This window comes from Oryctolagus cuniculus, chromosome 2, assembly GCF_964237555.1.
Source record: "Oryctolagus cuniculus chromosome 2, mOryCun1.1, whole genome shotgun sequence".
NCBI lineage: Eukaryota > Metazoa > Chordata > Mammalia > Lagomorpha > Leporidae > Oryctolagus > Oryctolagus cuniculus.
The window spans coordinates 21930599-21957683 of NC_091433.1; the positions used below are offsets into that span (position 1 = coordinate 21930599).

Below are 27085 nucleotides of genomic sequence, written 5' to 3' on the forward strand. Positions count from 1 at the left end.
CAAGGTAGGAAGTGGCATTTCTGTAGCTCTGTGTTTTAAAAGAATACCATGTCCTTCTCTGCCTGCCCTCTGGTAGAAGTGTTGCTTAGCAAGAGCTCTTGTAAAAGACATAGGACAGGTGGGTGATAAGGAACCAGATAGCTTTTAAATGAGTGACTCTTTTAATCAAGGATTTGTGATTTAGAAGAATCCTGATTTGTTTATTTTATTCCCCTTATAAAGAAGTGAAAAATAGATTTCAACAATGCTTATCAATTTTAAACATGTTCTTCATTTATTCAGCAGTATCCAACAAGGAAGCAGACACTGTGGTTGATTCCTTCTGTGTACCATACTGCTGGGGACAGAGTAGTGAGCAAGACAGTATACCTTAGTGAGGTAAACAGATGTTGAAAGAATAATCACACAGGTAAACAGCTGTTTAAATGCTAAACATAAAAAGCGCAGTGTGATTTCTGGTCATATAACAATGTTTGGAAAGTCTCCCTGTAGAATTAAAGTGTTAGCCGAGACGTGGAGGTGTAATAAAATAAATAGTAAAGATCAGGCAAAAGGATAGAGAATAAAGATTTCATTCGAGGAAAGCGGGTACAAGGTCCCTAGGAAGGAGAGAGTGTCATCTGTCCTAAGAATTGAAGACAGAATATTTGGAGCAGAGAAAAGTAATTTAAAACGCAAGTGCTGATCATGAGAAGTGAAGGTATTTACTTGGCTTCACCAAAGAAACCAGACAGCAAAAGGAAAAGTGAACCTCCTACAAAGTAAACCATGGGTTCTGTGTGAAACTGTTGTTTTAAAGATTCATTGTGAAGAAAGCTACTGCAGAACCACTAGCATTTTTTATTTGCTAGGTAGAGTAATCCGAGGATATGAGCAGTTTAAGTATGTATTCTTTTTCACTTGAGTTTTCCTTTCTCTACCGTGTCATTGGGATTGAGGTCCTGCTCTGATGTACCAGAGTGTTTGGATTGGGGGCTGTTACTGTTAAGCAGTCAGGGGAATGGCAGGGAATCTCATCCTGTTTTCTTGGCGTGGTTTCTGTGTGGGTGTGGGAGGTGCAGCTGCGCTGTGGGTTTCTTGGCAGCCAAGCTGGGGCCGTTCTCCATGCAGTTCATCCTGAATAGGAAGAAACCCAAGAGGAAAAGGGCTACTTTGAATGCATTAAATTCAGTGGAAAGCACCGAGGGCTTGAACTTTTGGCTGATGTCCTCAGTTGTTTGGCCAAATGGACACAGCAGCCGCAGGCTGTATCCAGGCTTTAAGGAGAGAACATTAAAAGATCCGGGAAAACTTTGTCTTCATATAAAATCGTCAATTACCACACATAGTTTTTAAGCAAAATTAATTGTTTCTTTAAAATTGTTTTTGACTTAACTTAGGCTTTTTCTCTAAAGGACATTACTGAGACCCTAGCTTTGCTTGCCAGATGAATTCATGATTTTCTGTGGATTCCCAGATCTGCTTTTGTTGCTTGTTTGCTTTTCTCGGCTTGACCTCCTGTATGATTGATAAGCACTTTGTTTTCCCAGATCCTCCAATTAAATGCAGATAACATAGAACTCTTTGTTTTTAAAACATACTTGCATTCTTTCTTTTGGATAAGCTTGCCTTTGCCCTTCATATTCTACACACAGAAACCTCTGAATTGCTTCTAGTATTTTAACGGCTTGTTTATATCTTCACTGTTATTTAGTATTCTTGCTCTTAGAGTAATGTAGAGTCAGGTTGTGTAATTAATTTCACTGAGTTCAACTTCATTCCCACTTACTCCCCTAATCCCATTAATTTCTCAGTTTTTAATCTCCAATATGTGGATAATCATGTAAACAACTCTAGTGTTTTTTTTTTTAATTTGAAGAAGAAAATGCATTTAAGCACTTAATTCAGAATAGCTAACAGAAGAGATGTTAGATCTGATTTTGTTCATAATGTAGATCCTAGCTCCTCAAGTCTATTAATAGCTATAGTCACTCTTCAGAGTGATCTCATTCTGCCTAAAGATCATCTCAATGCTGATGACTCCCCATTAATATCTCTGTCCCTGAGCTTCAGGCTGTGCGTCTGGCTGCTACTGTATTGTCTATACTTAGGTGTTTAACACATGCTTCAATCATAACATGTCTAAAGCTGGCTCTTGGTTGCCATCACCTGCCCTTACTTGCCGCCCCAAATCTATTCCTCTCCATATCCTTTCCTACTTCAGTTAATGACACCACTCTTAGTGCTTTCGGCTTTCCACTAGCTACCAACCCCTGTCCGTTTTATCAGCTTATCTTATCAGCCTTATCCCCAGAATATATCCTGCATGTGACTGATTGTCACTGTCTTCTCTCTTCCCACCAGAGTCTAAGTCCCTATGCACTTTTTTTTTTTTTTTTTTTTTTTGCACTTCTTTCTATAACCTCTTTTGCCTGGACAGTTAGGAAAGGAATGGTTTCCTTTGTCCCTGTTTCCAGTCTTACCCTGTATAGTGCATTCTCCATATCAAAGAATGATTTAAAAAAATTATTTATTTGAAAGAGTTACACAGAGAAAGAAGGAGAGGCAGAGAGAGAGAGAGAGAGAAAGAGAGAGAGAGAGAGAAAGTAAGTCTTCTACCTGCTGGTTCACTCCCCAATCGGTTGCAACAGCTGGAGTTGCGCCGATCCGAAGCCAGGAGTTTCTTCTGGGTCTCCCATGCGGATGCAGGGGCCCTAGGACTTGGGCCATCTTCTGCTTTCCCAGGCCATAGCAGAGAGCTGAATCAGAAGTGGAGCAGCTGGGACTCGAATGGGCACCCATATGGGATGCCGGTACTGCAGGCGGCGGCTTTACCCGCTGTGCCACAGCCAGCCCTAGAATGATGTTTTAAAGACAGATTATTTTATTCCCCTCCTTGTCACTGAAGTGGGGAGATAGCCAGAGTTTGTGGAAGCCTCTCATGACCTGTCCCCTCTTAGACTTTCTGGTTATCTCTCTTTCGCAGTAGCTTTCCCCTCTTATTGGAGGATTTTTCTCCCAGATCTTCACAATATGGCACCTTGCAGTTTTTTGGTCTCAGTTCAGATGTCAACTCCTCAGAGAAGCTTACCCTGACATCTTTCCTTTCTTCCTTAACAACCCGTCACTATCTGAAATTTCCTTCCTCTTCTTCCTTCTGTTGTAAGTCGCCCCATCTTGATCCCAAAGGAATTTAAGTTCTGCAAGGGCAAGGAGTGTCTGTCTCGTTCAGTGCCTTCCACCCGGTGCCTAGAATGGAACCTGATACTCAGAAGGTGTATTAGAGTGTTCCATGGATAGAGCGAAGAGCTATATATCTGGTAAGTGTTCCACAGCCAGGGAGATGATGGAGTATTTCATCCTGCACAGTCTTTGTATAGAGCTTATTTTAAAATCAAATCCTGCCAATATTTGTTCCAATTACTTTGATCTGCCTCTTCTGCTTCAGACTATAAAGCTTTAAAGGTCATAAGATGTCTTTCATTGTTTTTAGCTTCTCATAGAATACTGTGTACTATTTTAGTACTGTTGATAACACTGAGTTGAAAATGCAGTCTGACACTTTTGTTTTCTCTGAAGTTATTATATATAGATATAGATATATGCACACATGCATATATATGTGTGTACATATATATAAATATGCAAAAACTCAGAGAGCAGGTGTGTTGAAAATATGCCCTCCTCTTGTACCTCTTGCAGTTCATAATTGGACCCTTGAGGATACACTTCAGTGGTTGATAGAATTTGTTGAACTGCCCCAGTATGAGAAGAATTTCAGAGACAATAATGTCAAAGGAACAACGCTTCCCAGGTGGGTCTTTATTATTCAAGTATATTTTTCTGCTCACAGATAAACTTAATATACTAGATGTAATTTTTCAGCGCTCAATCCATGTTGAGGGCCCAAAGGAAATTTTATGAATATATTCATTCTCATCTTTTAAAAGTATGTGTTTTCAAGTTTAATTGTTTTTTCTTGTCAAAATAATCAGGCCATTTTAAAAACTTTATTCCCAAGGAGAGTAGAATTAGAGAATTAGAAGATGGGTCAACTAGATCATTTCCAGATAACGTCAAAGGTCAACCTCTGAGCACCTGGCAGATCTAAGAAAAACTTATTTATTTGATGCTGATGAATTTTCATGAAGACACATATTTGAATGGATTGATGCCAAGATCTTTCTTAATCAATTTTTTTAAATGACAGCAATAACAACTTCATCATAGTTGCCATAAATTATACCTCAATTAAAATTGAAATTTAATAAACAGCAACATTTTTAAATGCATGTTACATGGAAGTACTTTATATTATTTCATTTAAGTCTCTTGATTAAAATGTAATATAGTACCATCCCCATTTCGCAGACTAAAAATAACTGAGAGAGAGACAAGTTTGCCAAGACAGTCTTTATTTTACTTAGAAAGACAAAAATAAATAAAATATAATTTGAATTAAACAAAATAGGCCAGAGCAATAAAATGGGATTAGGGGTTTCCAGTATATATGTGTTATCCTGGATGTGAGAACCCCCTGTTTTTATTTTGTTGTCTTTTGGGAAGTTTCCTTATATAACAACAGTGGGAAATTAAAAAGGCTAACTGACATGTTTGGTCAGTAAATATGATAGTCTTTTTTTCTTTTGGGTAAGTGAAGGTTATCAGAGCAGCCCCAAATTTTCAGTGCTAAAGAACTGGGGAGATAACTTTCTACACTTGTCAGATTAATTTTTAAAATACTGAACAGCCTCTTACACAGAAAAATTAAAGATGTAGAAGTTCAGTTTTCAGGTGAGCCCTTTGGAGTCTTCTTGAGTAGAAGAGAAAGCCCTGCTTCTAGGGTAATGACAATTAGACAAGTCAGTTTAAAGGAGCAATGTCAGGTAACGATCATTACTGTGAAACTTACAGAGCTTTTTATAGATTATCAGTAGATACCAGATCATAAGAATATATAGGAAAATGTATTACACATTCCACATAATTGGCTTACTACAACAATCCTGTTGTAAATTGTCCATCCCTACTCAGAAAAATCTGAAATTTAAAATGCTTCCTAAGCCTGATGCCAGAAGTAGAAACTTTTGTATTTCTGATGTCATGTGATAGATTACAGTGAAAATGCAGGTGTACTAAAATTATTGTATAAAAATACCTTTAGGCTATGTGTATAGAAATACAAAATGAATTTTGTGTCTAGATATCTCATTATATATATATGCAAATATTCAAAAATGCAAAAAAACCTGAAACATCTTTGCTTTCAACATTTCCAGTAAGGGATTTTTCATTCTGTATAATGTTTCTTTTCTGTGACATTAAAACACTTTTACATCTGCTGTAGTTAACCAAAAGTACAACAGGATTATGTTTTCTATGATAGTTATTGTAAGCCTTTTACTATCTTTTGTAATTTTTATTGCCACAGCACATACTCAAACACTTGACACATGCGGCCTTATTCATTTCAGACATGTGTCTTCCCTGACATCCTTATACACTTGAGAGGATTCACTTCCATCTCTGGACTCATACTTGCATAAATTTTCATATCACAGTTTAATTTTCATTACATCTCATTGTCTCCCTCCCTCCCTCCTTCCCTCCCTTCCTTCTTAAAAGAAAGACATATTTATTTATTTGAAAGATAGAGCTACAGAGAGGCAGAGGCAGAGAGAGAGAGAGAGATCAATCTTCCACCCGCTGATTCACTCCCTAGGTGGCCACAATGGCCAGAGTTGCGCAGATCTGGAGCCAGGAGCCAGGAGCTTCCTCTGGGTCTCCCACATGGGTGCAGGGGCTCAAGCACTAGGGCCATCTTCTACTGCTTTCCCAGGCCATAGCAGAGAACCAGATGGGAAGTGGAGCATCCAGGACTTGAACCAGCAGCACTGCAGGCAGTGGCTTTACCTGCTATGCCACAGCACTGGCCCCTCATTATCTTTTTTAAATTTAGTCTACTGGTCGTGTTGGTATTGATTCATTTGTACATCCACCCATGCATTTATTCAGCTATTGTTGAAACATTGATCACAGCTTTTGTTTTTGTCAAGTACCATGTTAGGCTTTGGAAGTGCAGAGGTAACACTTAGTTTTAACCTTGAAAAGTTGGTAAGTTTTGTGTTAAAGGTGTCAGGCAGGTGTGGAGGGAAGACAGCTGTGGAGAAGGTGAAGGGAGGTATTTTGTAAAGGGAAATTTAGGGTTTTTCCTTTAAAGTTTCACAGAGGCTCCGTAGGAGTTCTCATTTTTCCCTACTCAAAGGTACTGTACCTTCCCAGATAAAATGTTGTGGTTTAGAGTTGTCTTTGAAATAAAAAATATTTGGGTCTGGATCCCTGCCTGCCTCTTATTAATTATCTGACTTTGGGCAAGTTACTGAACTTCTCACAAGTATCCTGTAAAGTGGAGATAATATATATATATTACAGGGTTTTCTTGAGTATGAATTTAGCCATCGGCACAGGACCCAGCATATAGTAATGCTTGTTTCTATTGTTATTGTTATTAATTATATAATTAGACTCTGTGTCTTGATAGGTCATACTTAGTTGTTAAGAAGTCACAATTGAGTACTGAGTTGCTTGGATTTGCAGTCCCAAACAAAGTGATTTTTTTTTTCTTATTTAACTTGTGACTTTTAACCCCCTACATATGGTTTTCATTACTAATAAACCAATTCAGTACTCCTCTACTTACCCACCCACCCAACCTGGGGGGCTTCTTAGTTCCCACTTGGGATTTCAGTACACCTTATTCAGTTTCTAAACCATTTAAACATTGTAATGTAAAGGTGTAATTTACAGATGCTTTAAAAGAAAAGCAACATGATCTAAATTGAGAACTATTTTTTTTAAAGTCTGCCTTTGATATTAAGTAAGTTACTTACAATTTTACCATTTTTTGGTGTCAAATGATAGTAAAAAGCTAGAGGTACGCTGATAATTAATGATTATAAAATACTCATTAATTTTCCACTTTATAAATTTCTAAATTATAGTAAGTTACAGCAGAAAGTAACCTTTAAAAACAAAACTCATCAATATAGCAGTTATCAATTTATAAGAATCTTTCTTGTAGTTAAGTTTGAATTAAAAGGGTTTTGAAGCATAATAAAGCACTAAATCACACATGGATGAGCTGTTACAGTGATCATCACTGATATGTAAAATATTAAGTTTGTTGCTCAGATATTTAAATTTTGTATTACCAATATTTGTATTTAATGTGTGTGTGTGTGTGTGTGTGTGTTTTAAATCAACAGGATAGCAGTACATGAGCCTTCATTTATGATCTCCCAATTGAAAATCAGTGACCGGAGTCACAGACAAAAGCTGCAACTCAAGGCACTGGATGTGGTTTTGTTCGGACCTCTTACACGTTAGTATTCTCTCTCACCAAGAACGTGGTATAAAAGAATAACCCAATGATCTCTGTTTTATTTAAGGAAAAAAAAAGTTGAGTCTAAACGTAGTAGATCCCTAAGAATAATCCATTAGCTAGGAAAGAAATGTAATACTATCTTTAAAAGATTTATGGATGGGATCTTTGGTCATTGAAACACAGAGTGTGAATTTTCAAAGCTGGTTATTATCGTAAACATTAAAACAATGATCAGCTGTAATTTAGAATTTCTATATTTAAAACTTTGAATTTCTGTAGCAATTTTAGCGTTTATGCTATTTTAGCTGGATAGTTGCCGACGAATCCCTTAAACACAGTGCAATCTAAAAATGCCAACAATATGAAGTAGTACATCTTTGTTTTTTTGTTTTTAAAGGCTTATTTATTTATTTGAGAATTACAGAGAGGGAGAGATACAGAGCAAGAGAGAGATCTTCGATCTGCTGGTTCACTCTCCAGACTGCCACAATGGCCAGGGCTGAGCCAGGCCAAAGCCAGGCACCAGGAGTTTCTTCTGGGTCTTCTACATGGGTGGCAGGGGCCCAAGCTTGTGGACCATCTTCTGCTGTTTTTCTCAGACCATTAGCAGGGATCTGGATCACAAGTGGAGCAGCCAGGACACAAACTGGTGCCCATATGGGATGCTGGCATCCCAGGTGGTGGCTTTACCTGCTGTGCCATAATGCTAGCCTCAAAGTAATAGATCTTAATGATTTCATTAATTCCCAAAGAAAGGTTTTTTTTTTTATTTTTTTTTATTTTTAAAGATACATAGACAAAAGCAAAGACTTACTTTAAGCTTTATAAACTAGCAAGACTGGAAGGTGCCCAAAGTGGGAATGTTATTTGAATAGTGTGATATCATAATTGTAAGAAAGTAAACTTTGTCTATCCTTCCTTTGACAGGAAAACTTTTCTCCCCCACAGAGAAAGTATACATTTATTTCATTTATTTTCAAATTTCAGAAAAATTTGAAAGTATTTGAAAATTACATATGTTAGAAAAAATCATGCTTTATTTTTCAGAAGCCATAAAGGACCAACAAAATGAAACAAGAAAAATGATTTCCATACATTATAAATTAGGGGTTTGAATGGATTCCATGACTTTGCTGGTGGCTCTCATTTGGCTCCGGCAGTGAGCAGCTGGTCAAGCAGCTGGATCCCCTTTGTGAGAATTGGTGGAAATCACAAGCCGGAGGAAGCTGGGCACTGCTGAAATACCGAGCATTCCACAGAGATGATCTCCTGCTAGCCCGTCCCTGTGCTCAGTTCTCAGCTGACTCCATTAGGGGATTGTCTTCTGTGATTAATTTTTTTTCCATGTGGATGGTTGACAAAAATAGGAATTAAAAGTATAGATTTGTCTTTGTATTCAACCCTGTGAGAAACATTTATTTTTATTAATCTGGGAATAAATCCCTTTCTAAGCCAAAATAAATACTATACAAATATTATCAAGTCACTTGAAAAGAACTCCAGCAGTTCTCAAAGAATGTTGCAAACAGATATTTTAATAAATCATTTAAGAAGTTGATGATGCTTTACTTCTGAAAAGTGTTTTTCTTAAAGTTACTGTTTGCGTGAAGGTGCCCCAACAATCATACCCCCCAGGCCAGATTCATGTCAAATCCAACAGTGTCAAGTGAACAGAGGTAGTAGCGTGTTAAAGGTGTTTTTACGTAACTATTTTCCAGTTTGTGGTGCTTGTTACAGAGCTGAGGACTTGTCCTATTTATTGCTATTCCTGGCAATTGTATTTCAGCTGGAGTCAGAGGACCAGGGTTATGGTTGAAAGACAGCCTGAGCCAAATCACTTAAAGCCAGATATAAAGACAAATCTTTTTTGTTGTTGTTGTTAAAGATGTATTTATTTATTTGAAAGGGAGAGTTACATAGAGTGGGAGAGACCGAGAGGGAGAGATCTTCCATCTGCTGTTTACCTCCAAAATGGCCTCAACAGCCAGATCTGGGCGGGTCCGAAGCCAGGAGCTTCCTCCAGGTCTCCCACTTGTGTGACAGGTGGCAGGGACCCAAGAACTTGGGCCTCCTTCCACTGCCTTCCCAGGCACATTGGCAGGGAGCTGGCTGGGAAATGGAGCAGCCAGACTTGCATGGGATGCCAGCATCACAGGCGGTGGCTTCACCCACTACACCACAATGCCAGCCACAAGACCTATCCTTTTGAGTCGATAGCCTCCTGTATTGTGTCTCTTTGCTGCTTGGTGAGGGGGCGCATTCTGGAGATGCGGCACACTGCAGGTCTGTGACATAGAGCATGCCACTTACACTCAGTGCAAACACAGACCCAAGCACTGCCACGTAGTGATCTGGGCTCTGTAGAGCTCTTCATCTCATCAAATGTGCACACGGCAGTGGCTTTACCCAGTATAGCACCGGCCCCAAGCACTAGTCTTTTTTTTTTTTTTTTAAGTTTTTTTTTTTTTTTTTAATTTATTTGACAGGTAGAGTTATAGACAGTGAGAGAGACAGAGAAAGGTCTTCCTTCCGTTGGTTCACTCCCCAGATGGCCGCTACAGCTGGTGCTGCGCCAGCCTGAAGCCAGGAGCCAGGTGCTTCTTCCTGGTCTCCCATGTGTGTGCAGGGGCCCAAGGACCTGGGCCATCCTCCATTACCTTCCTGGGCCACAGCAGAGAGCTTGACTGGAAGAGGAGCCACTGGGACTAGAACCGGCGCCCAGATGGGATGCCGGTGCCGCAGGCGGAGGATTAACTAAGTGAGCCATGGCGCCAACCCCCACTAGTCTTTTAAAACTTGTTCAGGGGCCGGCACTGTGGTGTGAAGACTAAAGCTGCCGCCTGCAGTGCCCGCGTCTATATGGGCACCAGTTTGAAACCTGGCTGCTCCCCTTAGGATCCAGCTCTCTGGTATGGTCTGGGAAAGCAGTAGAAGATGGCCCAAGTGCTTGAGCCCCTGTACTCACGTGAGAGATCCGGAAGAAGCTCCTGACTTCAGATCGGCACAGCTCCGGCCATTGTGGCCATCTGGGGAGTGAACCAGTGGATGGAAGACTCCCCCACCCCCTGTAACTCTGCCTTTCAAATAAATGAATCCTTCAAAAAAGCTAGAGCTTGTATGTAGAAAGGAGATATTCAGGGTTTTGTTTTGTTTTGTTTTGTTTTGTTTTTTGATATTTAGATATTGCTTGGAGTGCCTGCATCCCTTATAATAGTGCCTGGGTTTGATTTCCTGCTGTACTGATTCCAGCTTCCTACTGATGAGCACATTTGCAGGTAGCAGGTGATGGCTCAAGTAGTGGGGTCCCTGTCACTCATGTTGGGAGACATGGATAGAGTTCATGGCTCCTGGCTTTGGTGTGGCCCAGCTCTGACTGTTGGAGTCATTTGGAGAGTGAACTAGCAGATGGAGAATCTCTGTTGGTCTGTATCTCTGTGCTTTAAAACAAATATAATATTAAGAAATAATTAAAAATACCAAGAGACGTACCTCTGTATATTCAAGTTTTATTATAATCAAAGATTAATTTAACTGTAATTCTCTTCATAGGCCCCCCTCATAACTGGATGAAGGATTTCATCCTCACGGTTTCTATAGTAATTGGTGTTGGAGGGTGCTGGTTTGCTTACACACAGAATAAGACATCAAAAGAACATGTTGCAAAAATGATGAAAGACTTAGAGAGTCTGCAAACAGCAGAGCAGAGTCTAATGGACTTACAAGAAAGGTAAGTGAGCAAAGTCGCAAGTCCTTGGTATTTATGTAGGAAAATACAGTTTGTAAAAATGGAGTAGGGGCCTATGCTTAAAACATACTTAGGTTAGTGCATATATCAGAAGGGTTTTGCACAACTTATTTCATGTTTTTAGAGAAGTATCAATGAATCACTGTAATTGCAGATTTCTTGGGAATAAATGGGTAGAATTCTAGTGGAAGTAAGTCAAGTGTAGGTAGAGTTAAATGTATAGTTGAATTTTACTTTTAACTTGATTTAAATAATTATGACTTTCTTGGAAGTCTTTTTTGTGGAAGGGTGTTTCCCTGCTCTCAGTGACTTTTTAGCCCAAGATAAGTAAAATAGCTGTATGGTAGGTTTCCTAATGTTTTTATTATCCAACCCTAGGGTTAATAAAAAATACCATGAGTTCTGACCGAAATATGTGTCTGATTCTTGGTGCAATTTCTTTGGTGATAAATGAACTTATGGAAATGTGTGTGAAGGACGTTTGTTGCTGTTGTTCCCTAGACTTGAAAAGGCACAAGAAGAAAACAGAAATGTGGCTGTAGAGAAGCAAAACCTGGAGCGCAAAATGATGGATGAAATCAATTACGCCAAGGAGGAGGCTTGCAGGCTCAGAGAGCTCAGGGAGGGAGCGGAGTGTGAGCTGAGTCGGCGTCAGTATGCAGAGCAGGAGCTGGAACAGGTACTGACGGGTTGAACGCTTTGTCATGAGGTGTATTTCCATTGCTGTTCTGGGGATCCAAGCTACAGTCTCTTATTTAATTCTGTTGTGTAAAAGAATCATTTGTTCATATTGTTAGCATGCATCCAAGTCCACTTCACAAAGTAGCAAAGTAGTAACTGAAAGGTAAAATCACCATCGTGTTCATTCATTCATGAAATCTTACTTCATCCCATGTTAATTTTCTTGAATAAACTGTGGTATTTAATTTAGTATTTGTAATGCATTTAAGTTTCTGGCTGTAATCTCGTAAAATAAAGTGCATATAATTTTGAGCTTTCTGCATCAGTAAAGGATCTCTATTAAAAATCCATTTGAATCTCGTTAAATACTTTTGAATGTAATTTGCTAAGAATTCTGAAGTCTAAAATCGGCCCTACCCAATGTCTGTTTTCTCCCGTTCAGATGCTTAAGACAGAATTGTAGGCATTCTGGCGTTTCTGAGTCCTTAAGAGAAGGTCAGGTTCTGAGAGAATTTAATTATAAGCAGATGTAATAGTTTCCTATTTTTGCTGTAGAATATTATCATGAACTTAATGGCTTCAATAATCACAAATTTAGGGCCTTAAAGTTCTGGAGGAGGCCAGAGTCTGACATGGGAGGCTGGGATCCTGCTGCAGGCTGTGGGGAGAGTCGGTTCTACACAAGCACTCTCCCTGCAGCCCCTTACCTCATCGTCAGAGCGTGTGCTGCTCCGACCGCTCCTCTGGTGTCTCCTTCCGACAGTTGACCCTTTCTGTAATGGTGAGGGTAAGTAGACTGAGGAACCAAGTGAGGATTAGAACCCTGGCTCAAAAACAGAGAGCACCCCAATTGTAAGGCAGAGTTGAGAACCTAGAAAGGCTGCCTCCTACTTTGTTTTATGTACTGTTACCTTCTCAGTTGGTTGTTAAATAAGAAATAAGAATTATATGATGAATGAGTTTTCATTTCACCACATGGTAAAATATAAGAGACACTCTGGCTGTTTCTTTCAAGATTGTCATTTTGGGAGGATTTGTGTGACTGAACACAGCCATCTCTTTGTCACAGTTAACTGCTCCTACCCTCTTAGCCGGGACATCTGTCTTTTGGATTTCTCCCCTGTAAGGAGATCATTTTTTAATGTTAAACATATTTTGTAGTTGTGTTTTGTGCACCTGACAACCGTATTTATACCGAGCTAGTACAGAATCAGACTGCTGACAGAGAAGGCCTAGCCGAAATTATATTGTGTCCAAGGTAGGTGTTAAGTGCTTTGGTCCTGGGAGAACTCCTAGCCTGTTCCCATTGAGGCGCCTGTATCTTGGTTGTTCCCAGTATTGCTAATAAGCCTATTGGCTGTTTTTCTGAACCTTGCAGTATCAGAAAGCGACTCAGAAGGCAGCAGGGGAATTCTTCCACAGAGACAGAGGCTGCTGACTCTCTCCCAGGGAGGGAGGGACACGATGTAAAAGAAGGACCCAAGACCATGAGCAGTCTAATCTGAGGTTTCATGTGGAGCCCCTGCACACCACAGTAGACCCTCGGGTCACTGCAGTGTAATGTACCTGGACGGACATAATCCTAGCGAGATCTTGAGTCAGTTAAAAATGGCTTAGGGACTGGCATTGTGGCATAGTGGGTTAAGCCTCCACTTGGCAATGCTTCCAATTCAGCTTCCTGCTGATGGCCTGGGAAAAGCAGCAGAAGATGGCCCAAGTATTTGGACCTCTGCCACCCATGTGGGAAACCTGGATGAAGCTCGTGGCTCATCCTTGGCCATTGTTGCCACTTGGGGAATGAACCAGCGGATGGAAGATCTCTGTCTCTCTGTCTCTCCATCTCTCTCTGTAACTCTTCCAAATAAATAAATCTTTTAGAGAGAGAAAGATAAGGCTTAAAGGGGGAGAAACAGGTATTTCAGGAAAAATTCTGTCCAACATGATTATATTAATAATAAATATAATTTTAGAAAAAGACTATTTTTGTCTTATTTGAAAGGCAGAGAGCTAGAGAGACACATGGACACAGAGAGATCTTCCATATTTTGGTTCACTTCCAAATGCCTGCAACAGCCAGAACTGAGATAGACTAAAGCCAGGAGTTTGGGACAGATCTCCCATGTTGGGTGGTAGAGACCCAACTACTTGATCACCTGCTGCCTCCTGGGGTGTACATTAGTAGGAAGCTGGAATTGGAAGTGGAGCCAGGACACAAAGCAGGCACTCTGATGAGCGATGTGGGCATCCCAAGAGATATCTTTTTCACTGTGCCAAAAAGCCTACCCTCAAAATCCAATTTTTGGAGGACTTGGTTTATGCCAGCAGTATGTAGTCAGTGGTTTGCTTATAAACTTTAATTCTTGCAAATCATGGATGTTATCCCCATTAACTTGTCTTCGGTTGCTTAGCTATTACATAAAACAGGCAAGATTTTTATATTATATCCTGAAGTTTATGTTTTCCTCTATTGCTGCTAAAAGCTTTGTAAGTTTAACTGGGGAATTATTTTACAGATAATGTTACATAACCCATGCTTCCACAGTTAGAATTACTGTATTTTTGTCTGGGGATAATTATTTTCTCAAAATTAGAAGGCAGAAAAATCTGGTAGATGTTTTGTATTGTGTTATTTTCCCCTAAAACAAAGACGTATGGATAACTAAAAGTACAGCTTTGCATTTTGTGGCTTTTGTGTGATTTAAATAGTCTGCAAATAAATTATGTTGTTCTTTAAAAAAATATATCAAGAAGCCTGGAGTTAAGCCACAGGGCCCTTATTTTCCATGAAATGTCAAGGAGGTGGGCACTTGCTGCAGGTAGCACAGGTAATAGTACGAAATTGGGTCTGGAAGCCAGATTTTCAGATACTTAGACTAGTTCATTTTTTAATGATGTCATTTTTTAAATTAAATTTTTTTACTTATTGATGTTTTATTTCTAAGATACAGATTATGTAAATAATATTGTCATATTTTAAACAGTAATTCATCATTGGAAAAAACTTAATTACTTTATCTTCACCTTGTCCATTCCTTTGTAAAATAGCAATGTAATTCAGACTAAGGATTGGGTGTCAGGTTAAATGATAAACATATGATTGATAGCAGAGCTAACAGTTAAATGGTTGAAATTAGTAGAAGGTTAATTTCTACAAGGTTGAGACATTATTTAACAGTCTCTCGAAAATTGTTCAGTCTCAATTTATACTTAAAAATACATAGTATATGTATGAAGTGTGTTCCTTTTGAACGCTATCAGGAGAAATAGTTATGGAAATAACTTTAAGGAAAAGATGATTCAAAAGAATAACTTGAATGAATTTGTTGAGGTTCTCTGTGTAATTCCCTGGAAATAGGAATCATGGCTTTAAATCTTGTGAGAGAGGCTGGTGCCGCAGCTCACTTGGCTAATCCTCCGCCTGCGGCACCAGCACCCCGGGTTCTAGTCCTGGTTGGGGCACCAGATTCTGTCCCGGTTGCTCCTCTTCCAGTCCAGCTCTGTGCTGTGGCCCAGGAAGGCAGTGGAGGATGGCCCAAGTGCTTGGGCCCTGCAACCGCATGGAAGAACAGGAGGAAGCACCTAGCTCCTGGCTTTGGATCGGCACAGCGCGCCAGCTGTAGCAGCCATTTGGGGGGTGAACCAACAGAAGGAAGACCTTTCTCTCTGTCTCTCTCTCTAACTCTGCCTGTCCAAAAAAAAAAAAAAATCTTGTGAGAGAAAGCAAGGTCTTGCTGACGTACGCTTTGGTGTTGTGCACTAGTGCAGGTCATAGGACCTGTTCTCAGATTCTCCTTTCCTGAGTGCTTATCCGAGACGCCAGCCAGCTTAGCCAGCCGATGTATGAAACACACGTGCATGTAGTGTCCCCGCACATTGCACAGCGAATCATGCCAGGCTCGTGGTACTTAGGGTTTGTTTTTAGTGTGTAAGTGCAGTCTTACCTTTACTTACAGTGTCTCTCTTTTTGAATTGTCTACGTACTGTCTCATTGGGAATTTAGAGAAACACATGGAGTTCAGTGTTTTTTCTGCACAGTTTTTTCTTTCTGCGGTATCTGACAGCTGTTCTTGTTCTGTATCCCAGGTTTGTGTACAGTCCCCTTCTTAGTTTATTCTGGCACACAATGAAGTTTGTTTAAACAAGCGGCGTTTGTTCAGACCAAACATCCCTGTGCACTCCTGTGTGGGCGGAGCTTCAGTTACCTTGGGTGGCTTGGAGGCAACCGAGGCTGCTTTGTGGTGTTCCAGGGTTCCTCTGCACTTGGTCTGCATTCTGCAAGTACTGCGCACATATCCACGTGTCACACATCTTTAGCTTGGACTCTTGATTGTTTTTAAGTCAATCACTGTGAGAATGAGCCTTCTCTTCCTGCTGTGTCGTTTTTCTTAATGAGGTTTTTCTTAAGATATGTTTTTTCTCCCTGGCATTTATTTCTGTCTACGACATGGATTCAGTAGTTCAGGTTTTTCTCTGTTTATTTCCCCAAAGGGCAAGTGGAAGAAATACTCTGACATCTTTACACTGAAGGCCATGCACAGTTCCTCAAGGGAAAAATCAAATGGATTCTCACTCAGAATCTGTTTTCTCAAAATGGGTGCATATTCTATAAATACCCACTTGTCTACTTTTTGGTCAATTAGAAGCAGTGAATTTATAGAAGTGGTAAAACAGACTGTAATAGGCAGGTGTGTCTGTAACAGTGAGTAAAAATAGCTAGTATAAAGAAAGCGTAATAGAAAGCAAAAGATAAAAGATATAATAACTTTCAAAAAGGAAGGTATAGGGGCCGGTGTTGTGGTGGCACATCAGGTTAAGCTGCGTGCCACCTGTGACATTAGCATCCCATATGATTGCTGATTTGAGTCCTAGTTTGCTCCTCTTCTGATTTAGCTCCCTGTTTGTGCACCTGGGAAGCAACAGGTAATGGCTCAAGTACTTGGGTCCCTGCCGCCCATGTAGGAGACCTGCATGGAGGTCCTGTTCCAGACATTTAGGGAGTACAGCAGTGGATGGTTCTGTCTGTTTCTGTCTCTTGAACTCTGCCTTTCACATAAGTAAATCTTTTTAAAAAATGAATGTGTGAGTAAGGAGCTACACAGTAGTAGGATCTTCTGGGAATGTTAGAGGTAATAGAAGAGTTGTTCACTGGTTTTTGGTCATTTCTTCATATCCTGATTCATAAAGAACAAAATGCACTGTGGAAAAAGTGCAATCAATTTTAGTTTGTATATATGTGTGGATTTTTTTTTCTTTCAGTGAGCCTATTATAAAATGTAAAAACATGAATAAACTTCGTACCTTAGGATACATAGAAGCCTGCTGTATCTTCTGTGACTTCACAACTTTGCTTGGGGTTTAAGACACATTTGAATCTCGAGCCTTTGTTTTAATGTTGGGGATACATCATTCTTAGACATAGTGTTTTAAAAAGATGTTTACAGAGAACATAACTACAATTGCCTTTTTGTTTATTAATTTATTTTAGTTTGGGTACTGGAAACATTGTTTTAAATCCTTTCTTCCTGCCTCCTTTCTTCTTCTAGGTCCGTATGGCTCTGAAAAAGGCTGAAAAAGAATTTGAGCTGAGAAGCAGCTGGTCTGTTCCAGATGCACTTCAGAAATGGCTTCAGTTAACACATGAAGTGGAAGTACAGTACTACAATATTAAAAGACAGAATGCTGAAATGCAGTTAGCTATTGCTAAGGATGAGGTAAGCTTACATTTCAGAATTCACTGAATTTGTTTCATAGGCTAGGGGGATTAATCAGCCAAGATACAGAGATCTGAAGAGAAGACTTCTTATTCCAGATTCTTTTCTTGAATTGAAATTTATTGAATTGAAATTGACTAAAGTAAAATTATGTATAAACATGTATACCTTCCAGAATGACCTTAGTTAGGGTCACTAAAAGTTCATCATTATTATATTACTATGATAAATGTTTTATACAGAGCTTTTCTCCTCTAGGTTGCTGCTTCATATCTGATTCAGGTTAGTAGTTACTAGAAATTAATGTTGACACTCATCATCTGAAATAAGACTTAATCTGAACTCTAGCAAAAAAAAAAAAAAACAACTCAGTTCATTCACTAACACCTCCATTGCAGTAGGATATAGTTAATATTCGTCTGACTTAGAGATCCAGATCTTTCTGAACCATCAAAATAAAAGAAAAATTCTCCAGAACAAAGTTCTGAGTTTTGTCGATTGGCTTAGGAAAGCTTGCTTTCTCTCTCATCTGTTTTCTTTTTCAGAAAACAGGGCTCTATCTTGGCTAATAATTCACCAGTAGATTAATGATTATTAATATATTCAAAACCAAAATAATCTGGCTTTCAGACCTTGTCTTATTTTTCTCCCCTTGGGTTTCTAGGCAGAAAAAATCAAGAAGAAGAGAAGCACCGTGTTCGGGACTCTGCACGTTGCACACAGCTCCTCCCTCGATGAGGTAGACCACAAGATCCTGGAGGCAAAGTAAGAGTCCTATTTTAGCTGTGTGGATATAAGTCACAGATAGACCACTTACGTTTAAATTATTTAATCATGTAGAATTCTGAAACCTACATCTGTTCTGACGCTGGGTGATTTCTTGGATGAATGCATTGCCACCTTTGTGTTCTTGTAATTGCTTCTTATCAGTGCCCTAGTAAAGATTCCTAGTGCAACATGGATTCCTCTCTCGGCTTTTCCAGGAAAGCTCTCTCCGAGCTGACGACCTGTCTGCGGGAACGGCTCTTTCGCTGGCAGCAGATTGAGAAGATTTGCGGCTTTCAGATAGCCCATAACTCGGGACTCCCCAGCCTGACCTCTTCCCTTTATTCAGATCACAGCTGGGTGGTGATGCCCAGAGTCTCCATTCCTCCCTATCCGATTGCCGGAGGGGTTGATGACTTAGATGAGGACACACCCCCAATCGTGTCACAGTTTCCTGGTAAGTGCTGGGTTCAACAGAGTGCGGTGGTGCAGGTTTTAGTAGTCATTTTCTACTTTGTCCTTGTAGAAATCATGTATTTTGAAATGCGTAGCAAAAAGTTTTTTCATCCTTCATTTGCTGTTTTTTTTTTCTTTTTAATATTAGAAAATTGAGTGCCTACTGTTTGAGAATACCCTCTAAAGTACATATATGTATATATGCATTCTTTCTCTGCTGTGTATATGTATATATGACATATATATATATATATATCATATACATAGTACATACTCAGAGTGTTAAGAAGCCTCAATACTTGATTAATCTGATTGATCAACAAATGTTGGTTTGAGCAACTGTTACAACACTGCTTATAATTAAATTGAAACAGGGGGAGTCACATACAAGTATGATCGACAGTAAAGATAGCGCATTATAAATGCCAACTTATTGTGTGAATGAAGAACTGAGTATTGAAGGAAAACATCTTTCAAATGACAGCTTAACTTACTTTGGAAATAAAATTAGAGGAAGATCTTCGAAACTTGGATTTGAATTCTAGCTCTGCCGTTAACCAACTGTGGGCTTTGGGCCAGTCTGAGTTTTTTTTGCCATTCCCAGTAGGCATGTTTTAAATATTTTTTTAACTATTTCAATTATATTTTTTAGTATAAGAATATTGCCCTGATGTATTTAAATAATACAATACGGAGCAGTTTTCCTTTAAACAAAGTTAAACATTATATTTAGAAAACATACTTTTTTTGTTGCTAGATAGTATAACTCTTCTCAAAGGTTTTTTTTGCATATATAATTTTTATTATATCAGTTACTTTGGTTCTGTGCTTAACATTTTTTTACATTGTATGAGTATATTAGCTGTAACTTTTTGCAAAGTTGATTAGGTTTTGAATTTATTTTTCACAAAGATCTATTTATTTATTTGAAAGGCAGAGTTACAGAGAAAAAGGGAGAGAGAGTGATAGATCTTCTACCTGCTTATTCCCGTCCCAATGGCTGCAACCAGGCCTGATGCCAAGAGCCAATAACTTCATTTGGGTCTTCCACTAAGTGGCAGGGGCCCAAGCACTTGGGCAGTTTTCTGCTGCTTTCCAAGCACAGTAACAGGAAGCCAGATTGAAACTGGAGAAACTGGGACACAAATCGGCTGCCATATAGGATACTAGCACCACAGGTGGCAGCTTTACCCACTGCACCACAATGCTGGCCCCTGGATTTTGAGTTTAAAGTGATGTCTTTCTTGTATTTTTTTTAAAGATTTATTTATTTACTTGAAAGTCAGAGTTACACAGAGAGAGAAGGAGATGCAGGGGGGCGGGGAGGTCTTCCATCTGCTGGTTCACTCCCCAGATGGCCACAACGGCCGGAGCTGCACCAATACGAAGCCAGGAGCCAGGAGCTTCTTCTGGGTCTCCCATGCAGGTGCAGAGGCCCGAGAAGTTGGGCCATCCTCTACTGCTTTCCCAGGCCATAGCAGAGAGCTGGATCAGAAGTGGAGCAGCTGGGACTTGAACCGGCGCCCATATGAGAGGCCAGCACTGCAGGCGGCAGTTTTACCCACTATGCCATAGCACCAGCCCCTCTTTCTTATATTTGAAATAATTTTTAAAACTTTTTTATCTTTATTATCTACCTGATCCATTTTTTTTTTTTGATATTTGTGACTTCTTTGGAAACAGGATATTTAGAACAAGGTTTCAGAGATTGGGGAATAGAATTTAAGCATTCCATGTGAATATTCACATGGAAATCTGAGCCTTTGACAACACTCAAATCATGATATATGACTGTTTTCCACTTGGAATTTTTCAGTCTAATTGTTACACCTTTTTTGAAATTATAATTTAGAAAGTGTTCTAATTTTTAAAATTTTATTAATTCAAAGCTTCATTTGCAAATTATTTCTCAGTCAGTGATTGTGTTCTTGTATCATTTCTGAGGTTTTAAGTCTTTGGTTTAAACATGCACAGATAATGCCAGCAAAGTGAGGCAGCACCTAACCCTTAAAGGAGGTGGGAGGAGTGGGTAGATTGTAAATACAGCGGGCACTCAGGGTATACGACCTCATTCATTTCACTCACCCATCTTGTAGGCTAATAGTGGTTTCAAAGTTATGCCTAGATCTAGGCTGGCCCTGCTGTTTGAATATTTTCCATTTGTGTTTATTATACCCCCATAAGTTCACCAAATGCAGCACTGATTCATAGTATGTGTGTGCTTTTGGTTAGAAATCAGCTTTCTAAAGTCACAATGTCTCATTTAAATCTAAAATTATTTGATACCAAAATTGCTTATAAAGATGTATTCCCTAAATTTAGTTTTATTAAGTGCTTTGCTTTTAAGAAGCTCTTCAGGGCCGGCATTGTGGCGTAGAGGGTAAAGCTGCAGCCTGCAGTGCCAGCATCTCATATGGGCGCTGGTTCAAGTCCCAGCTGCTCCACTTCCAATCCAGCTCTCTGCTATGGCCTGGGAAAGCAGGTGGCCCAAGTGCTTGGGCCCCTGCACCCATGTGGGAGACCTGGAAGAAGCTCCTGGCTCCTGCTTCAGATTGGCGCAGCTCCAGCCATTTTAGCCATCTGGGGAGTGAACCTTCAGATGGAAGACCTCTCCCTCTCTCTTTCTCTATTTCTCTCTCTCTCTGCCTCTGCCTCTCTGTAACTATGCCTTTCAAATAAATAGATAAATCTTAAAAAAGAGCACTTTTTATTTTTTTTGAAAAAAAAAAGATTTATTTATTTATTTGAGAGATGGAGTTATAGATAGAGGAAGAGAGAGAAAGGTCTTCTATCTGAAGGTTCATTCCCTGAATGGCTAGAATGGCCAGAGCTGGACTAATACAAAGCTGGGAGCCAGGAGCTTCTTCTGGGTCTCCCACGTGGGTGCAGCGGCTCAAGCACTTGGGCCATCTTCCACTGCTTTCCCAGGCCATAGCAGAGAGCTGGGTCAGAAGAGAAACAGCCGGGACTTGAACCAGTGCCCATATGGGATGACGGCACTGCAGGTGGGGACTTTGCCTACTATGCCACAGTGCTGGCCCCTAAAAAGCACTTCTGAGTAGGGATGTTGGGTGGCCGCATCCTCATGTACAGTACAAGAAAGCACCCTAACTGTAAATAATTACCTAAAGCCTTAATTGTCATTAAGTAATGACAATTAAGTAATTGTGTTATACTTGAAAAAGTATACCAGTTTATTTGAAATTTAATACGACGTTTCAAAAATCCCCTGTTCTTATTTATTATCTGTAAAAAATAACCTAAGCTGGGGGCAGGCGTTGTGGTGCAGCAGGTTTTGCCACTGCTTGGGACACCTGCAACCCGTATCAGAGTGCCTGAGCTTTCGTCCCACTTCTGCTTCTGAGCTATAGCTTCCTGCTGATGCGTCTGGGAGGCAGCAGATGGTGGCCCCAGTGCTTGGGTTCCTGCCATCCAAGTGAGACTGCATGGAGTTCTGGCGCCTGGCCTGGCCTGGCCTGGCCTGGCCTAGCTGGTCACATTTGGGAATGAGCAAGTGGATGGAAGATTTTTCTATCATTCTGACTTTTTGTCTTCCACTCTCCCATTCTAATGCATAAATAAATCTTTAAAAAACAAAAAACAAAAAAACAAAAAACAAAACAAAACAAAAAAAACCTCTTGCCAAAGATTGCAGTTTGAGAGCTCTGCCGCCATCTAGTGGCACCTCAGGGGTACACCATTCTTAATTATTAAAGCATAGTTTCTGAACCTAGTTCGTAAGAAACCCTTGGTAGTGGAAGTAACATCGAGGGTAGAATGAGGGCTCTTTAATTTTGTACCCTAATAAGTGACCTTAAGTATTAAGTGCAAAATAGAAAGCTGTAGCAATAAATACACAGAATAATGTAGTCTGTGTTTAATTATGTGTAAAGAAAACATGTAGGAAATATCAGCTGCCAGCCCTCTGTAGCTAGAAGAATGGATGGTCCTTATTGTCTTATTCCTGTTTTAGTATCTACCAAATGCTTTCTTTGTGGGAACACACTAGCAAGTTATGTAAAAACAAATTATTATAAAGTCACTCACGTATTTGCAATTACTGACAATAATATGTTTCCCGTTAAACAGATTTGAACGTTTTGCCACATACATCATCCTTTTTCTTACAGTAAATCAGGACAGATGCAGCTAAGCCAGCTCGCTTTCCCTTCCCCCTCTGCTCAGTTGTGTATCATCTGGAGGCTTGTGGTAGTTTCACTGCATAGCAATGTATGTGGTTGTTGTGTGCTTAAATTTTACATAGGTGTTATTAAACTTCGTAACTTTTTTTGCTCAAAAGTGTGTTTATATGGAGATTAAATGCATGTAACTGTTGAGTGTGAGTTAAGCACAATTTATTGCAGTAAAAGACCCCAGTTTGTTTGTGTCTTTCTCTACTGTATAAGTTCTGTCTACTTTCCAATAGAACCTGTACAGCAAGAGGCCTCCTCGCATGTCTGACCTTGAGCGTGACTGTGGGTTTCTCTGTGAGGAGTTAGAATGGATTGCTGGGCCATTGGAAAGGCACCTCTCAGTCGGCACTGCCAAGCGGCCCCCAGAACGGTTCTGTTAGTGTTTGTACTCAGCGTTTCTGAAAGTACCCGTGTGACTGGATCCTCACCAGTGAATTTGTACCCCAACTGGAGTGGTGTCAAGTGCCACCTTCTTGTGTCTAACTCTTGGCTTCCTTCATGAGTGCTTATCTGTTGGCGTTTGTTCTGATTTCCAACCATCTGAATTGCGCATCCTTGCCATGGAGTCCTTCTGGGGTTCCTTGCTGATTCTTCAGGTTTTCTGGTTATTTGAGGTTGGTGGTTCTTCTTGACTTGAGTGACAAATTTGTGACTCTGACTTGTGTTTTTCTGTGGCTTCTTTGGAAGATGATAGATTGCTGTTTGTTCTTCTAAAAGTTTTTACGTTTTTCTTTAATCCTTTAGTCCTTTAATCCACCTGCAAGTTATTTTTGTTCATAGTGTGAGGTTGTAATCTAAATATATCTCTTGATGTATGGGTAAACAGTTGTCCCAGCCACATTCCTGCCCCATCACTGCCCACTGGTAATGCCTTGCTCTCCATAGATCCAGAAATGCTTCTGGCTCTCTGGTCCCATTGGCTCCACTCTGCTGTGTTGCTGTAGCTTTATAGGAATATTGATGTCCTTTTTGAAGATTAATTTCTAGATACCTTGTAGCTTTTCTGGGTAATTCTGTCTGTTACCTTGCTATGAAAAATTATAATTCACATTTTTTAATTCATTGTGAAAATTGTGTGTATGGTTAATAAGTTGTATTTTCCTTTCCAGTTCTCATGTCTTTCCCGCTCTCTTTATTGTTTAAGACCCTCAGTAAAATGTTGAATAAAAGTAGTGACTGCTTCCAATAGTGATTGCTGATCCTGACTTTAAAGAGAATATTTTCAATATTTCACTGTGAAGTATGATTTTTTTTGTGTGCTGTTATAGGTAGAGATCACTTTTAAGTTAAGGAAATTTTGTGCCTATTCCTATCTTGCTAGATATTTTTTAAATCAATGGGTGTTAAATTTTACCAGGTCCTCTTTTGCCTAATTTTAGGTATCACTAGTTTTATTTTTCTTTACTCTGTTGAATTTTAATTTGTTTACATAAATTCTTTTAAATGTCAGTAAAACTAATTTTTTTTTAAGATTTTATTTATTTGAAAGGCAGAGTTACAGAGAGAGGTAGAGACAGAGAGAGAGGTCTTCCATCCACTGGTTCACTCCCCAGATGGCCGCAATGGCTGGAGCTGGGCTGATCTGAAGCCAGGAGCCAGGAGCTTCTTCCAGGTCTCCCATGTGGGTACAGGAACCCAAAGACTTGGGCCATCTTCTACTGCTTCCCCAGGCCATAGCAGAGAGCTGGATCAGAAAAGGCTCATCTAGGACCATGTGGGATGCCGACTCTTCAGGCCAGGGCTTTAACCCGCTGTGCTACAGGGCCGGCCCCAACATACTATTTTTATAATTAGATTTTTGCACCTTTAGTCAGACATGGGATTAACCAATAATTTGCCTATAATAATACTGTCTTTGTTTGATTTTGGTATCAAGATGATATTAGCATCATAAAGAAAGAGTAATCCTATTCTTCTGTTCCATTCTTTGAAGCTTTTAGAGAGGAGATCAAAGGTGGTGATTGAGAATTGCACTCTGGAATAAGATCACTTTGGTTGAAACCATCCCCACTGTATGTTGTATGACTTGTAGGTGGTACTCCGTCTGAGTCACAGCTTCCTCCTCTAAAGATGTAGCCTGCTTTCTGGGAATATTTTAAAATTAAAACTAAATAATACCTGTATAGCGATTAGAAAAGGCTCTTTGCAATATTCAACCAAAATGGTATAAAGTTTTATTCTGTGCTCTGGAGCAGTAAAAGATGCAGATCGTTTGTTCTTCCACTATTTTAAAGAAAGCGCCTGTAAGTTTAACCTGGTATGTGTGTATATTTTGGCAATAGAGAAGGGGACAGTTTTTTCAAATACTGATTCAGCTTCTCTGGTGTTGAAAGTATAGATTTGTTCAATTGTATGTTTCTCAAATATTGCCTTTTATATTCGAGTTCTCAGATTGCTGGCATAAAGTAATTCATACCATTGTTTCTGATTTTTAAAATCAGTTAAAGCTGTAAAGGTAGGCACAGGCATTTGGCATAATAGTTAGAACACTGGTTGGGATCCCTGTGTCCCACAGCTGAGTGCCTGGGTTCAATTCCTGGCTCTTGCTCCTGATTCCAGCCTCCTGCTGGTGACCGCGGGAGGCAGCAGTGATGGCTCAAGGATTGTGTGTCTGCTACCCCTCGGGAGATATGGATTGAACTGTGGCTCCTGGCTTTGGGCCATTACAGGCATTTTGGGAGTGAACCAGCTGATGGGAACTCTCTGTCATATAAATCATCAGTAAAACAAAACAAGAAGTCCTTGAATCTTTTTGTTCCCAATAATTACTGACTTCTGTTGGCTTCCTTTTCCCCTTAATCTGGCATATTTTATCTATTTTACTTGTGAACTCTTATTTATTTATTTTTTTTGACAGGCAGAGTTAGAGAGAGAGAGAGAGAGAGAGAAAGGTCTTCCTTCCGTTGGTTCACCCCCCAAATGGCCGTAAGGATGGCATGCTGCGGCCGGCATGCTGCGCCAATCTGAAGCCAGGAGCCAGGTGTTTCCTCCTGGTCTGCCATGTGGGTGCAGGGCCCAAGCTCTTGGGCCATCTTCTACTGATTTCCTAGGCTATCAGCAGGAAACTGGATTGGAATTGGAGCATCTGGTACTCGAACCAGCATCTGGCACTGCAGGCGGTGTCTTTACCCACTGTGCCACAGCACCGGCCCCATTCATTTATTTCTACTATTTTACTTCTTTTTTATCGTTGGAGGGCTTCTTTTTGTTATTGTTGTTTCGTTTTGTTTTAGTATTTAAACACTAGGTCATAAATTTTCAGTTCTCTTTTCTTCCTTAATATGCAAGGGGACCTCAAAAAATCTGTGGAAAGATGGAATTAAAAGATTTTTTTTAACAAAGGCTTTTCAATGTATGTAAACTCCATCAAGTTCAAGACACTTTCGTAAGCGATGACACCAACCATTTAGTCTTCCTGAGGAACTGGTGGTAGTCTTGTCAATGCAACCTTTTTGTTTTTGTTTTTTTTCCTTTTTTACATTACAACACTCTTTAAAGATTGTTTTAAGATTAGGAAATAAAAAGATGGCAAAAAGTTGGATGCCTGGGGATTTCCCATCTCTTGCAAAGTTGGTCCTTACTTAATGAAAGGGATGAGTCCTCCGTGGAGGAGGGCTCTGGCAGTGCTCTGCTGGGAGTTCGTCTGCCAAGGCTTCAGCCCGTTTTCTCACAGCACTCTCCTGGTAAGCAAATGGTCTCCTCCTTCAGCCCTCCAGAAAGTCCACCAACAAAATGTCCTGAGTGTCACCAAAGCTGTTGCCGTGGCTTTTGCTAGTCCATTTTTGCTGTGACTGGATACTTCCCCTCTTGGTAGTCATTGCTTTGGTTGTGCTTTGTCTTCAGGACCATACTGGCAAAGCCAGGTTTCATCTCTTGCTCCAGATCTTCAAAGAAATGCCTCAGGATCTTGATCTGAAGGTTTCCATTGAGAGCTCTGTTCTTGTCTAAAACCATTGCATCTGGGTGGTTTTAAGAAAGAATTAGGAGGCTGGCGTTGTGGCATAGTAACTAAAGCTGCTGCTACATTGCCGGCATCCCCTATGGGCGCTGGTTCTAGTCCTGGGTGCTCCACTTCTGACCCAGCTCTCTGCTGGTGGCCTGGGAAAGCAGAAGATGGCCCAAGTGCTTGGGTCCCTGTACCCACATGGGAGACCCAGAAGAAGCACCTGGC

At 40.1% G+C, this 27085-nt stretch overlaps 1 protein-coding gene across 4 annotated transcripts in view; it reads left to right on the plus strand.

Annotated features, from left to right (window-relative positions):
* The window catches only part of STIM2 (stromal interaction molecule 2), a 175480-nt gene that overhangs the window by 137470 nt on the left and 10925 nt on the right, over window positions 1–27085 (plus strand). For 2 of the 4 annotated variants that reach the window (XM_002709383.5, XM_070068117.1), the window contains exons 4-11: window positions 3682–3793; window positions 7245–7360; window positions 10913–11090; window positions 11610–11787; window positions 17333–17500; window positions 17759–17782; window positions 18165–18265; window positions 18484–18722. In XM_002709383.5, coding sequence (XP_002709429.3) covers window positions 3682–3793; window positions 7245–7360; window positions 10913–11090; window positions 11610–11787; window positions 17333–17500; window positions 17759–17782; window positions 18165–18265; window positions 18484–18722 — 1116 coding nt within the window. The remainder of the gene's footprint in view (window positions 1–3681; window positions 3794–7244; window positions 7361–10912; window positions 11091–11609; window positions 11788–17332; window positions 17501–17758; window positions 17783–18164; window positions 18266–18483; window positions 18723–27085) is intronic. The other 2 variants (XM_008274823.4, XM_070068118.1) reach the window with 1 other exon arrangement.